Here is a 14,058-nt window from a genome sequence, read left to right as displayed (position 1 = left end):
ACTATACTCATGAAGTCACAGCAGCTATAGTTGCCTACACAAGAGCAAGCCAGGCAACATTCCAGCATGGTAGGGGCAGGGGCTCACGAACCCCCACTTAGCCTCACTGAGGGGTTGTTAACAGTTGTCATCTTCTGCAGAAGGGAAGATTACATGTCTTTAAGGGTGTGGTTCCCAGTAAGTTCACCACACTCCAGTGGATGACCGAAAACCTATGAGATATGAATATATGGGCAATCCAAATGGGACTTGGCAGGTTATTAAAAAATAATAAAAGAGGACATGAAGTTAGGTGGGAGCTTGGGGCAGATCATGGAGAAATTGTGGGGAGGACTGGAAGGTGGATATTATCAAAATATAGTGTATGCCTTTATATAATTTCCAAATGATTAGTAAAAGTATATTAAAAAAAAATAAAAGCACTGAAAAGTAGTTGTCTTAGTCAGGGTTTCTATTCCTGCACAAACACTATGACCAAGAAGCAAGTTGGGGAGAAAAGGGCTTATTCAGCTTACACTTCCACATTGCTGTTCATCACTAAAGGAAGTCAGGACTGGAACTCAAGCAGGTCAGGAAGCAGGAGCTGATGCAGAGGCCATGGAGGGATGTTCCTTACTGGCTTGCTTTCCCTGGCTTGCTCTGCTTGCTTTCTTATAGAACCCAACACTCAGGGATGGCACCACCCACAAAGGACCTTTACCCCTTGATTACTAATTGAGAAAATGCCCCACAGCTGGATCTCATGGAGGCATTTTCCCAACTGAAGCTCCTCTCTCTGTGATAACTCCAGCCTGTGTGAAGTTGTCACACAAAACCAGCCAGTACAATAGTCATCTGGAAGATGTAGTGATGAACCAAACCTGGGCTTTGGTTTCCCCTCACAAAGATAGTTCTCAATAACTTCAACCCAGAGCCCTAATTACTCTCACTTTGAAGGACTTGAAAGTCAAAAAGGCAGCAGAGAGGCGATGTGAGTTTCTCTGGGTGAGTGGAGCAGAAAGAAGATGAAGACACACTTGTCTTTTCTCATTTTGCCATAACTGACTGAGCTGAGGAACTACAGGAACTTGCCCCCAATGCACATGTATACTTGAAATCTTAAAAGTGCCAAGGTCACCATGAACTTATTTATTTATAATCTTTACTAAGTAATAGCTATTACCAAAAGATAACAGATGAGGTGTTTTCCCTATTGGCAAGGATATAAACCTTGGTAAAAAAAAATCCCTTGCCAAGTTTGACAACCATGGGGGCCAGGGGAGCAACTCAGAGGTTGCAATAAATGTCTGGTTCCTGCTGTAAGATCAGGAACCTCATTCCTTCTGATCTAACTCTTCACCTGGCCTCAACAGCAGAATGCTGTGCGGTCACTGTGGAGGCTCCCAGAGTACTTCTGCATGGCTACATCCTCTCACCACCATGTCTGAAAACTGTTACCCAAAGAACATGGCAGCTTCAGAACCACAGCTCTGCTGGGCAAACGGCTCCCATGTATACAGCCAGGACATACCCTTGACCCTTCTATGTGGAGTCTGAGCAACTTTTTTCCCCTCCAATTTTGTTTCTGCCTTCATTTTATTTAACATAACCTCACTATGGTGCCCAGGCTGACTTCAAACTTCAGGCCTTTAAGTATTTGAGGTCCAGGCTCCTTAGTCTACAGCTATGGGGTCTCAACTTCAACTTCTTCTTCTTCTTCTTCTTCTTCTTCTTCTTCTTCTTCTTCTTCTTCTTCTTCTTCTTCATTTACTTTTTTTAATTAGGTTTTTTCTTCATTTACATTTCAAATGCTATCCCAAAAGTCCCTCATACCCTCCTCCCCTACTCCCCTACTCCCCTACCCCCCTCCCACTTCTTGGCCCTGGCATTCCCCTGTACTGAGGCATATAAACTTTGCAAGACCAATGGGCCTCTCTTCCCAATGATGGCCGACTAGGCCATCTTCTGATATATACACAGCTAGAGACACAAGCTCTGGGGGTACTGGTTAGTTCATATTGTTGTTCCACCTATAGGGCTGCAGACCCCTTCAGCTCCTTGGGTGCTTTCTCTAGCTCCTTCTCAACTTCTTTACATGCCAATCTGCTTCACAATGGATGGTTAGATAGCGTGTTGTTGAACAAAGTTAAGTCACATACCCAAAGGAAAGAGTGAAATGATCTCACTCACAATGCGGACTTTTAAAAGGAGTAGAAATTAACAGAGAATCAAGCCATGATTACAAGATGTGGAGGAGAAAATGTGTCACAAGATACAAAGTACTAGACTGTGGCACAAACAAGCCTGAGAGCTAAGGCGTGACAGGGGCGCTATGGTTCATAACAGCTGTCGAATCCCACTAAGGATTTCTGTAGTCGGAGTAAACTGCAGCTGTCCTTGCCAATGGGAGCAGGAGTAACAATGTGAGCTGACGAATGAGCTAATTTACTCCACTACAGTAACCACTTAACTGCGTAAGCATCCTATGAGATGTTGCACACCCTAAGTATACAATTAAATTTGCTTTTGAAAATGTGGGTCACGCTCCCTCTGCCTATCTCTAATTAAAGATTTGGTTCCCGAGGAGGTAGTCTTACTCTGAAATTCTGGGACAAAGCCTGCACGGGCAAAGTAGAAAGGGATGGTTGCAGGCTACCCATCATAGGGTTGATAATCCAGCCACCGAGGGATTCCTCATCCAGATCCCTGATGGAAGCTGTGCTTGAGAGCCTGACACCAGCTGAGGTGCCTGGGTGAGGTCAGTCTGTGGCTTCCCAACAAGAAAACTCACCATCTCCATTATCCTATGCTGTTCTGTGGTTAGACGTCAGACAGGGAGTATATACAGACAAGGCATGACATTCAAGAAAGGCATTGAGAAGGCCTTGATCTCACTGTATACTAAGGATATAACCAGGATAGGGTAGTTGTTAAGGAGTTACAGAGCATGGTTTGCAAACCATGCTGCTAAGGAACATGGTTTCAAGAGGAGAGGTGTGTATTAATTAATATGGAAAGTTCAGAAGGGTGTGGACTGAGGAAACATCACTGGGCTTGGGGAAGGGGGGACAAGTACTGCCTAGGTATGCTGCAGGAGCCAGAGCCTTCACTACGGGGTGAGTGAGGCAGGTGGTAGCTCAAGATAGCCCATGGAGGATAGCTCTGAGCTAGAGTCACAGCATAGGACAACGGGTGAAGACAGAGGCAAGAAACCAACAGAGAGGGCTCAAATCAAATGTAAAAACAACCCCATCTTTACCTTCTAGAGTCATTATTTTTACTACTGTCCCTGTGAGCAACCTATCCTGGTAAGAACATCTGTTCATTGTGGTGGTTCTGGGATTTGATGACAGATGGAGTTGACTTGCAGATATAACAAAGAGAGTCTCAGAGAGGACCCTGGATGCCTGTGTAGTTCGAGGACAGAAGCCAGGACGAGAAGCCTGGGGTTTATAGTGTCAGACACATGGCAGGCACGCTAACTTCCCACAGCAGTCTGCTCAGCAGAGCCCAGCCACACACTCTAAACTTTGGCTAGACTTTTGAGGAAAACTTGCATAAGCCTCTTCCTTTCCTTTTCGAGATCTAAAACTACTTGGCAATCACAGAGTTACACACTGGCTTGTGGATTACAGGGATATACTCTTCTTGAACCAAATTCGGTGTCTTGCCAATGGGATGTCCACACCCATCACAATGGTCCAGGTCTCTAATGACCACCAGATACCAGGAATACTACATCTATGAAAACTCTTTAGCTAAGGTTGGTGCATGTGTCATGTGCCCAAGACCTATGCCTTTCCTGCAGGACTAGGAATGTCCTGAATTAGTAATTATCTTTCCAGCCTCGAGTCTCCTGGAGGAAGTCACATTTGGAGTCTACCCAGGTGCAAGGCTTAGGGAGTGGCATCAGTGGGCACCCTGGCTAAGTGGGTAACAGAAGCTCAAACCTTGGGAGCTATAGCGTGGAGCTTCACTTAGACCCTTGGTCCTCAAGGGTGTGTCTGTGCCCCATCTGTGGCTGAAGTTGGAAGCCTTGGGGAGGGTGGTGGGTGAGGATAAAGGGTTCCAGATGACGCATTATCTTATAATTAATTTCTAGGAATATGCTGAATTTCCTAGTAAAGACTGATCAAAAACAGTAGGCAGTTATTCCTCATAGTTGGGTTTGCACTGTAGCATCCCTCTCCCAGTTCTCAGGCCTTCTGACCAAGGCTGAAAGTGTCTCCAGCTCTAAGACCTTTTGCATTTGGCTGAGTCAGAGCTCTAGCTTATAGATGGCTTGTTGCCTGACTTCTCAGCTCCTGTAACTGCACAAGCCTTTTCTTAATACACGTCCTTTCATACATTTATCTAGCCATCTCTTTGGAGAAACCTGACTCACACACAACCTCTCTTAAGCTTCCTTCCTGAAAATGTTCTAAAAATTAACAAGTCAAAAGATAAAAATGACAAGCGCCACCAGATGGCAAATATCAGAGCATCACAGTGCCACAGAGCATGCCCCGGATCACAGCTGCAAAATCACGGCTTTTTCTCAGTGGGAGCGCTATGTTTAGAGGCGGGGGTTCAAAATAACATCTCTATAGTAGATGAAGTAATGAGCTACTGTGTCTCAGGAGAGGATGAACCCAAACCAGTAGGCAGCTGACTGGCAATGCAATCCAGAGCTGACGCTAGGACCACCATATAGGAGACTGTTGCCATTAGTAACACTTACTTTGGGACTGATTACATCGATTTAGCTTAATCAGGAGTTTAGTTTTGCTACCATTATTTTTTCTTCAGTATCTATAAATAGTACCAGAAGTTTCCCATTCACCATGCAGGATTTGTTTAACACCCAGATGTAGTGACATCAGATCCAGGGGTTGGGTCTGATGCGATCTGACCTATTCCTGTGTGTTCCTATCTGCTCTGGGATGAGGGTGCTGCCACTCCCTGTTACTAGCTCCTCCCCAGTCTCTTTCAGTACCTTGCGTATGGTGTTGATAAAATGCACGAAAGGTGTTCTAGACCTCCAGCCTCCAGACAACTTGGATTGCTGCATCTCACAAACGTGACAAGGTGGGTCACAGGCCACACCTCTATTGCAGAGGTAAAGAAAGGGAGACACACTCAAGTGGATCTGTGTGTAAAACCCATGATGTCCCTATCTCACCTCAGCTGGCTGAGAGCTGGGTTGAGATCTATGAATGTGCTCTTTTGGAGCCCTGTATAAAGGGACTGTGCTGGACAGGGGTCTTCAGGTGGGTGCTCAAGCTCCAGGGCAGGGCTAAGACTCTGACAACTACAGTCCTTCAAAAGCAATCCTATGGGCCATTTAAACCATCCTCGAACTCTTGACTGGGGCAGGAGGAATTTCTCTAGGAGGGCGTTTTACTTCCATTAACCACAAGCACATTCTGTGAAACAAAGATAATGACACTACTCTGCCTCTCCGGGAGTGAGGACTGGAAGCAAGGCCCTGTTCAACACTGGCCTTGGTTCTTTTCCAAACCCCTGGATCCCCATCACTCCAGTTTCTAATGGTGAAGGACTCAGGCATCTCCTTTTTACATCTCAGACTTCCAGTCAATGTGCACCATCCAACTGTCATCTGATGACTGGAAAGATGCCCTTGGTCAAGCCAAGGTTAGCAGCACCGCTAGCCACTGGTTCTCAGCTTTCCTAATGCTGTAACCCTTTCATACAGTTCCTCATGTTGTCATGACCCCCAAATTATTCTTATTGCTACTTAAGTGTAGTTTTGCTACTGTTATGAATTGTAAATCCCTATGTGTTCAAATGGTCTTAGGTGACCCTAAAAAGGTCAGCTCAGGAACTTTGGAGAGGCCATGGAACACTTGCCCCTCTGGAAGGGAGGGGCTGATTACATTCCTCAGACCTTAGGGAGGCGGGACTGGCCACCAGAGCTTGTAGACACATTCTGAGATCTTTGGCCACCCACCTCGTTCCCTATGGACCAATCAGTTTAAAGGTCACATTGTTTTGCCAATCATATTGTACCTAATGGTGGTGGCCCTGAGAACTGTATAAAGGCTCACTGGATGGGCTACGCATGGTTGCTCTCTGCCCATGGGCAGGGGTGACCCCAGCATGCTGGATTAAATAAAACTCCTCTTGCTTTTGCATCATTCCCATCTCCACATTGTTCACTCAGGGGTCTCCGGTAAGTTAAGGCGTGTCAGAGTCTTACAACCCCTCTGTGAAAGGGCAGTTGGATCTCCAAAGAGGTTGCAATCCACAGGGCAGAACTGCTGTGCTGGATAAAGGTCAAGGTGGCAATTCTGGAACCTGGGGCCATGGATGGGGCTGGGGCAGCAGCCAAAGGAGCTGGGAAGGATATGAGATGTCTTGGGAGAGCACAAATGCACAGAGGCAGTCCTGGGGCAGCTGGGGTATGAGGGCTGCAGGAGAGTGGCAGGGTGACAGTTGTACGGTACACAAGGAGCTATGGAGATGGGGCCTGTCTTCTCAAAGTAGGGCTGTTCAGAAGCACAGGTTGGACCAGCTTCAGCCACACCTGCAACCTCCCCCTCCCTGTGTTTATCTGGCAAGCCCAGGCAGGAGCCAGCCACAGCTAGAGAACACAGCACAGCTTGCAGTATATGCTATTATTCATTTAAGGGGCACTAAGGACTCAATATTACTGCCCACATCCCACAAAGATAGGAAGGCGAGGCCAGACATGAGTTTCTTGGAGAGCTGGCAGGGTTCTAGCCAGACACTTGCCCTCAAACCTGCTGTTGCTGTACATCAGGTCCCAAGATGTAATGGCTGCCCAAGAGACCCTCTATATTGCATGAATTAAGATATGTCTATGGTACAGGGTCAATGCACTGACCATATTTCTTCATGAACATTAGGATCAGGGGACAAGGAACATACAGGTATACCTGGTACCTGTGCAGGCCAGAAAAAGGCACTGGATTCCCAATAATTAGAGTTTCAGATGGTTGTGAGCTGCCATGGTGGTGCTGGGAATAGAACCTAAGTCTTTTGGAAGAGCAGCCAGTACTATTAACCACTGAGCAAACTCTCTAGCCTCTTGAAGGCATGTAAAAGGGACTGCTCTAGAAACCAGATTAGTGGAAAGCAGAGGGTGAGGGTTCAACCATCTGCTCTTTGAATGTACCTGTAAACCTAGAGTGGCCTATGAAGGGCCTAAGGGATCAAGTTTCAATCTATGCCCCAGTTCACAGTCTCCTTGGTATGTTCTTAGCCCATTCACAAAACAGGCGGATACAGCAGAGGCTCTATTTACCTGCATTAGAGTACCCATAAAGTTATTTAATTACCTATTTGGAGCATAAAGGACAAGCACACATGCATCCCAGAGTATGCTACTTTATAACTGCAATGGTACTCAGACAAGATGAGGACAATCAGACCCTTGGATGACTGCGGCACAGGTTCCTGGCATCATCCAGTTTTCTCTGCGTTTAGAGCCTTATGATGCAGATTCCTCCAGGTGTTCAGTGAACACATCTTTTTCAGAAAATGTGAGATTCAACCATACTGCACTTTTCTTTTTCATCCCCCTTATGGGATAGTCACATATGCATGTCACAGCATACAGCATATAACACACATCAGCATGGGGCCCAACATCTTCCAGAACCTATAGGCCCTCTGATCATCTACAAAGCGGAGGTGATCATCATTTCTAACATCTACATTATTGGAAGATAAGTTAAACATGGAGAACGTATTTGACATTCAGTCTTAGGACTTCAAGACTGCATAGCATATGACACTCATACAGTAAGCATTCTCAAGGAGCAATACAGAGAGGAAGGTATATCAATGCAGTGTGTAAAAGCTGCAGGGAGCATTAAAGGCAATGGTAGGTATAACAGTATGGCCTGGAGACAAGGGTGATATGTATGCATGAACTGCCTGTCATTTCTCAGGCAGGTCTTGGACCTCTTGGGCAGTCAATCCAAAGTAAATGTTATCTAGAATATTTGGGGAAGGCAGTGGGCAGTGGTGAGAGCTGAGGCTGGAAAAAAAAATACTGACAGCAAGATTGTAGAAGGTCTTGAATGCCAGGCAAAGCCATTATTAGACCTTTACACTGTGAACAGTCAAGTCCTGTGGATGCTTCTAACCAATGTCCACTGCATGTCCAACCTGATGTCCATGTTTCCTGCCGGCCCTTCCTCTGGTTCTCAAGTTCCTAGTACCAGCTGTGCCTGCAGTCATGAACAAATCAGAGTCTTTTGTGGGACACCATGTGGGATTGGAGAATGAAAGGGAAAGCCTAAAGCAGACCGTCTATGTTCTATACCCCAGCATGGGGCCCAGCACCTTCCAGAACCTAAAGTCTCTCTGATCATCTACAAAGTGGAGGTGCCATCATTTTCTAATATCTTTGTTATTGGATGCTAAATTTAGTACTAAGAAAATATTGGACATTCCTTCTTAGCTTATAGGATTCCCTCAGTGGTCATCAGACAAAAACATTTGGCCTGGGACTAACAAACGGCAACACACAGAGATGGGCAAATACTCTTGTACAAATAGCCCTGGGTGGACAGGCTCACTGCTGAGCCTCAGCTCAGCAACTGTCCTGAGGTGGCACCTGGACACAGAAAGGAATCAGGAAACAAACGAATTAGCCTCAGGTTCCCTCTGCTGAGGGACTCTTACTGGATGAGTTTCAAAGATAACAAGAATGTAAGGAGTGGGGTTGGGACATGGCCAGTGGTTGGTAGTGTTCCACAGTGATCTGTGTGGGTGTGCAGGGAGCTGCTGCCTCCCCACGAACCCTGAGAGACAGCACGGTAGGATTCAGACATCTCAGACAAAATGAGGGTGGGGAAGACTGCCTGAGTCCTACCCTTGAGCCCACAGGGAGGAGACAGCAGCCAGGCTGGGAGGAAGCACTGCAAGTGGCCTGAGGAACCGTCATTCACCAGGGCGGATTAGAAGCCTCCAGGAAGCAGGAGGCCTTACACAGTGGGGAAGAAGCTCCTATTGCAGAAAGGGGCTCCCCCCAGGTCACGGCCCCAAGTTCTCATAAATCAAACAATGATGGGCTACAGGTGTGTCGGTAAGCTTACCTCCACGTACAGGAGAGGGAAGATGCCGATCTTGTCTCCTAGCATGCCTTCAGCCCAATTATCATCCACTCTCCGGATCACAGTTAAAACTTCGTCCTGAAGGTTCCAGAGCCCACCATGTGTGCATGGGGAAAAGGAGACAAGAGAGAAGTTAGAATGGAAGCACTGAGAGGAAGAGTCTAAGGGGACAAGCCACAGAGTCAGATGATCACACAAGACAACCTTCCCTCCATTTCAGCCACAATCTCACTCTGCCCCCTCCGTGTCCCTCCATCTTATCATAACTGAAAATAGTTCCCAAATGAAAAGTCTAACAATTTGCTGTGTAGTCAGTGTTTTAAAATAAATGTTCTTAATATTTATTTAATGAACTAAAAATTGCTTCAAGTAAGGATAAATTCACCCATTTAATACAGAATTCTAATATAAATTGTTTTTAAGCTTCTAGCTCCATATTAAAGAAGAAGAGGAAGAGGAGGAAGAAGAGAAAGAGGAGGAGGAGGAGAAGGAAAAAGAGAAGGAAGAAGAGAAGGAAGAGGAGGAGGGAGAGGAGGAGGAATAAAGGTTCAACTATACTTAGTTGTAAGTATATAAAGCTTTGTGTTCTTTTACATCCTTTGACATATCAGACACGATCAAGTGCATGTGTACAAAGTGGAAACAGATGGAAAGAGAGACGCAGAGATGAACATGGAGGGAGGTGGGTGCCTCAGGAGGGAGGTGGGTGCCTCAGGAGGGAGGTGGGTGCCTCAGGAGGGAGGTGGGTGTATCAGGAGAGGGATGGGTGCCTCAGGAGAGGGATGGGTGCCTCAGGAGGGAGGTGGGTGCCTCAGGAGGGAGGTGGGTGTATCAGGAGAGGGGTGGGTGCATCAGGAGAGGGGTGGATGCCTCAGGAGGGAGGTGGGTGCCTCAGGAGGGAGGTGGGTGCCTCAGGAGAGGGATGGGTGCCTCAGGAGGGAGGTGGGTGCCTCAGGAGGGAGGTGGGTGTATCAGGAGAGGGGTGGGTGCCTCAGGAGAGGGATGGGTGCCTCAGGAGGGAGGTGGATGCCTCAGGAGGGATGTGGGTCCATCAGGAGAGGGATGGGTGCCTCAGGATGGAGGTGGTGCCTCAGGAGGGAGGTGGGTGCCTCAGGAGGGAGGTGGGTGTCTCAGGAGGGAGGTGGGTGTCTCAGGAGGAAGGGAGGTGTCTCAGGAGGGAGGGAGGTGTCTCAGGAGGGACGTGGGTGTCTCAGGAGGGAGGGAGGTGTCTCAGGAGGGAGGGAGGTGTCTCAGGAGGGACGTGGGTGTCTCAGGAGGGAGGTGGGTGTCTCAGAGAGGTAAGGCTGGGACACAGGCTGCTGGTGAAGATGCAGATGTTCTTGACATATCCTCAGGCACCTGGAGCCCTAGGCAGAGGGTATGGGGAGATATGAATACTGAAAAGCAATGAGTCAAGGAGTGCAAGATGATTAGGCATCAGCTTCTAGGAGGAGTGTGGCTGCCCCAGGGATTGAGGGAGGATGGTGTCACACAGGAGAGTCTGGCCATCTGTACCCACCCCAACCAATACGCTCCTGGCTTCATCTTTTAGCAGGCAAGGAATACCTTAGATCCCTCACCACAGCATATCTTCCCTGACTTTTTTCTATCAAAACTTCTTTGGGTATTTACTGCAAGGCCAGATGGCCCAGCAGGAACTGTAATGTGTTTGGAACTGGGGACCAATGACACTTGATGGAATAACATATTATTCTGCCTGCCTTCTCTGGAAGCCTACAGACTGGGAGTGAAGCAGAATGACAGGCTTGGTAGCATCCCTCCAGGTCAGGGGAACGGCATGTCAGGTCTGTCAGTAGATGGCATAAGACTTTTGGAAAAGATGCTATGCTAGAGGCTGTAGTGGCTGACAGGATGCACATTTTCCAGTGATCATCAAAGTTAGGAGAGCTGTCTGATGGGAGCTGGGCACAACTCCAGAGGATGCGTGTACTGAGGACCGAGGAGTTGCTCCCCATGTGACCACAGGGTAGCCTGTGGGCTTACCACAGTCACTTCTCATTTATTCTGCTCTAACGTTCAGTTTTCCAACAAGGAAACAAACAAGGCTGGGAAACCTGGTTATATAAAAGCCAAGGAGTGAAAGTAGATCTACTTGCCCTGAGTAAAACTCCATTCGGAGTGGATCAAAGACTTCAAGGTACTCGCTAAGCTTTGAAACTGCTGGAGGAAAACGTAGAAAAGCACTTCAGGAAATAGGCACAAGGCAGGACTTCCTTAAAAGACTCGAGTAACACAAAACCATGAGAACTGTAAAGGGGATTATACAAAATATAAATTCTTCTGCATAATGAAGAGACAGTCTACTCAATAGGAAAATACATCCAACAGGGAGTTAGTATCCAGAGCCTATAAGAATTCAGAACGCTGTATCCCCAAACACCAAATCATGTGATCAACTAAGTATGTTTATGAATGGAACAGCTAAAGTATGTTTATGAATGGATCTCAAAGGAAGAAATACAAATGGTCAATGTGGGAACAGGGAATGGGAAGTTGGGGGAAAAGAGATGAGATGGAGCCCACATTGCCCGGGATTCAGACTCTGGAGACCAGCATTAGAGTGCAGATCTAACTTTATTGCTTATTACATGAGCTTATTATAAAGCTTTTTAACCAATTATGACATGTTTATGTATTTAAGGGCAAATCCTGGTACAACTGGTGTTGTTCAGCAGAATCTGACTCTTCTGTCCAGGAGCCTGTAATGGGAGGGTACAATCCCCCACCCCCACGCCCAGGGGTGGTTTCTATGAAGACACGAGAAGCAACCACCACCCTGGCCTTGGGTCCTTTGTGTTGTCTCACGGGCATGCCGAGGAGAGCCATGTCAGATCAGATATCGTGTACAGTGGATCAGGAATCCCTGGAGCTTGTGACTCCTCGCTCTCTGTCTCACTTCTTCCTCCACCAAGTTCATTTCCACATCCCCCATAGCCAATAAATAGTTAAAGAAAAACAAACAAACAAAAACATTATCCTTAGCCATCATGGAGGTAATAACTCAAACTGCCTTCAGAGTTAACTCTCCCAACCCCCCCCCCCCCACCTCATTTGTCCCAGTCAGATGGATTTTATCAAGAAGTAAAATGGAAACAATTGCTGGGTGGGAATATAAACCTTATTATAGTCACTATGAAAATTAATATGAAGGTTCTTCCAAAAAACCAAATAGAAGCACCACACAAGCCAGCCACATGACCGCTGGGCAAAAGAGGGCAATGGGTCCCCTGGAATTGTTGTTATAGAAGGTTGTGAGCTACCATGTGGGAACTGGCAATTGAACCCGAGTCCTAGTGCACCTAACCACTAAGCTACCACTCCAGAAATATAATTTTAATCTTTTCTTCTTTGCTATCTGTATATATGCCTATCTGTTTGTCTGTCTATCTGTCTATCCACTTCCCTATATACCTATTTGTGGTTGGTTGTGTGTGTGTGTGTGCACACATGTGCACGTAGAGCTCGGGAGACAACTTGCTTGGGTTGGCTCTCTCTTTCTACCATGTGAGTCCTGGGGATGAAATTCAGGTTCTCGGGCTCATGGGTGGTCACCTTACACTTCTAATTATGCCAAGCATCTTCCAGAACTGTAAGTTCTGAAAGTTTCTTTGCTGTCTAAGTAATTTTTATGCTTTTAAAGGTCTTTGGTGTTAATTACCCCCTCTTATTCTCTCCTTCACCCTGCCCTCCCATTCCCACCCCATTTGACCTTCCCTGTTCTATGTGTCCCCATTTACCCTGATACGATTATATTTATCTCCCTTGAAAGCCCCTTCCCATGACCCCTTATTAATTTCCTAAACTCAATAGATAGTTCAAAGGAGACACACATATAGGAAGATTTAAAGCTAACATCCACGAATGAGCAAAAACCATGGGACATTTGTCTTACTGGGTTTAGGTTGCCTCCTTCATGATTTCAGTTCCACCCATTTATCTGTGAATCTCATGATCTCATTCTTCTTAACAGATGCATGATCTGTTATCATTATAATAATTTCATCAGTTGATGGGCATCTAGGCTGCTTCTACCTCCTGGCTACTGTGAGTACAGCAGCAGCAAACATGGATGACCAGGGCTCTTCGTGGTAAGACATGAAGTCCTTTAGGCATACGCTCAGGAATGCTATAGCTAGATTATACAGTAGACCTATTTCTAGCTTTTTCTTGACATTTTGGCCCAACTACCAGGAAGGAGGGGCTGATAAGCGCACAAGCATCACAGCCAGAGTTTCTGGCTCATGAAGACTGGGTCCCAGTCCCAGACTTCTCAAATGTATAGCACAGCCTGCCTCTTCCCTTCCTCATCACATCACTAGGGCTACTTATGGTCATTCTTTTTCTGAAGCCCAATATGTCTATCTATTGTGAGAAAATGTCAAGGCATATAAAAAGACAACTAAACTCAAAACAGAAATCAAATGCTGGTTGGAAACTAAGCTCCAGAGACGGCGGCTGATGGGAATCAGCAGACTGGGGATTTACAACAATCGTTAGGAAGATGCTCTAAGTTGCATGGGTAAAGCAGACAGCATGCAGGAGCAGATGGGCAGTGTAAACACAGTAAGAGCCATAAGGGGAAGAACTAGAAAAGAAACGCCAGTTCTCAAACCCGAAGTGACAGAAATGAATGCCACCTCGGATAGGCGCATGAAGGGACGTGGGTAAGAACTGCTGAGCCCTAGTAGGTTGCCCATAAGAACCTCCAGAATGGCAAAACCAAAACCAAACGGCAGACAAAGAAAAGTCGCACACCCAAGAACTTCGGAACGACTAATACACCAGCAATGAGACAACCAGACAGAAGAAATACTAATAAGGGTGAGATGTTTTTAACTTAAATGTCAGGTACAAAACCAAGCCAGGTGCATTCCATAAAACTGTACACCGGCATACAACTTCAAATTATTGAAAGCAAAAGATAAATAATCCAGAAAGCTTGGGGGAATTTATTTCTAAAACAAAATAATGT

At 46.4% G+C, this 14,058-nt stretch overlaps 1 protein-coding gene across 3 annotated transcripts in view; it reads right to left on the bottom strand.

Annotated features, from left to right (window-relative positions):
* Nucleotides 1–14,058, bottom strand: part of Sh3rf3 (SH3 domain containing ring finger 3) — a 327,009-nt gene that overhangs the window by 122,732 nt on the left and 190,219 nt on the right. For all 3 annotated transcript variants that reach the window (XM_011243443.3, NM_172788.3, XM_006513617.3), the window contains exon 3: nt 9,048–9,143. In XM_011243443.3, coding sequence (XP_011241745.1) covers nt 9,048–9,143 — 96 coding nt within the window. The remainder of the gene's footprint in view (nt 1–9,047; nt 9,144–14,058) is intronic.

The sequence above is a fragment of the Mus musculus genome, chromosome 10, assembly GCF_000001635.26.
Source record: "Mus musculus strain C57BL/6J chromosome 10, GRCm38.p6 C57BL/6J".
Lineage (NCBI taxonomy): Eukaryota > Metazoa > Chordata > Mammalia > Rodentia > Muridae > Mus > Mus musculus.
This window is presented reverse-complemented; position numbering and strand designations above follow the sequence as displayed.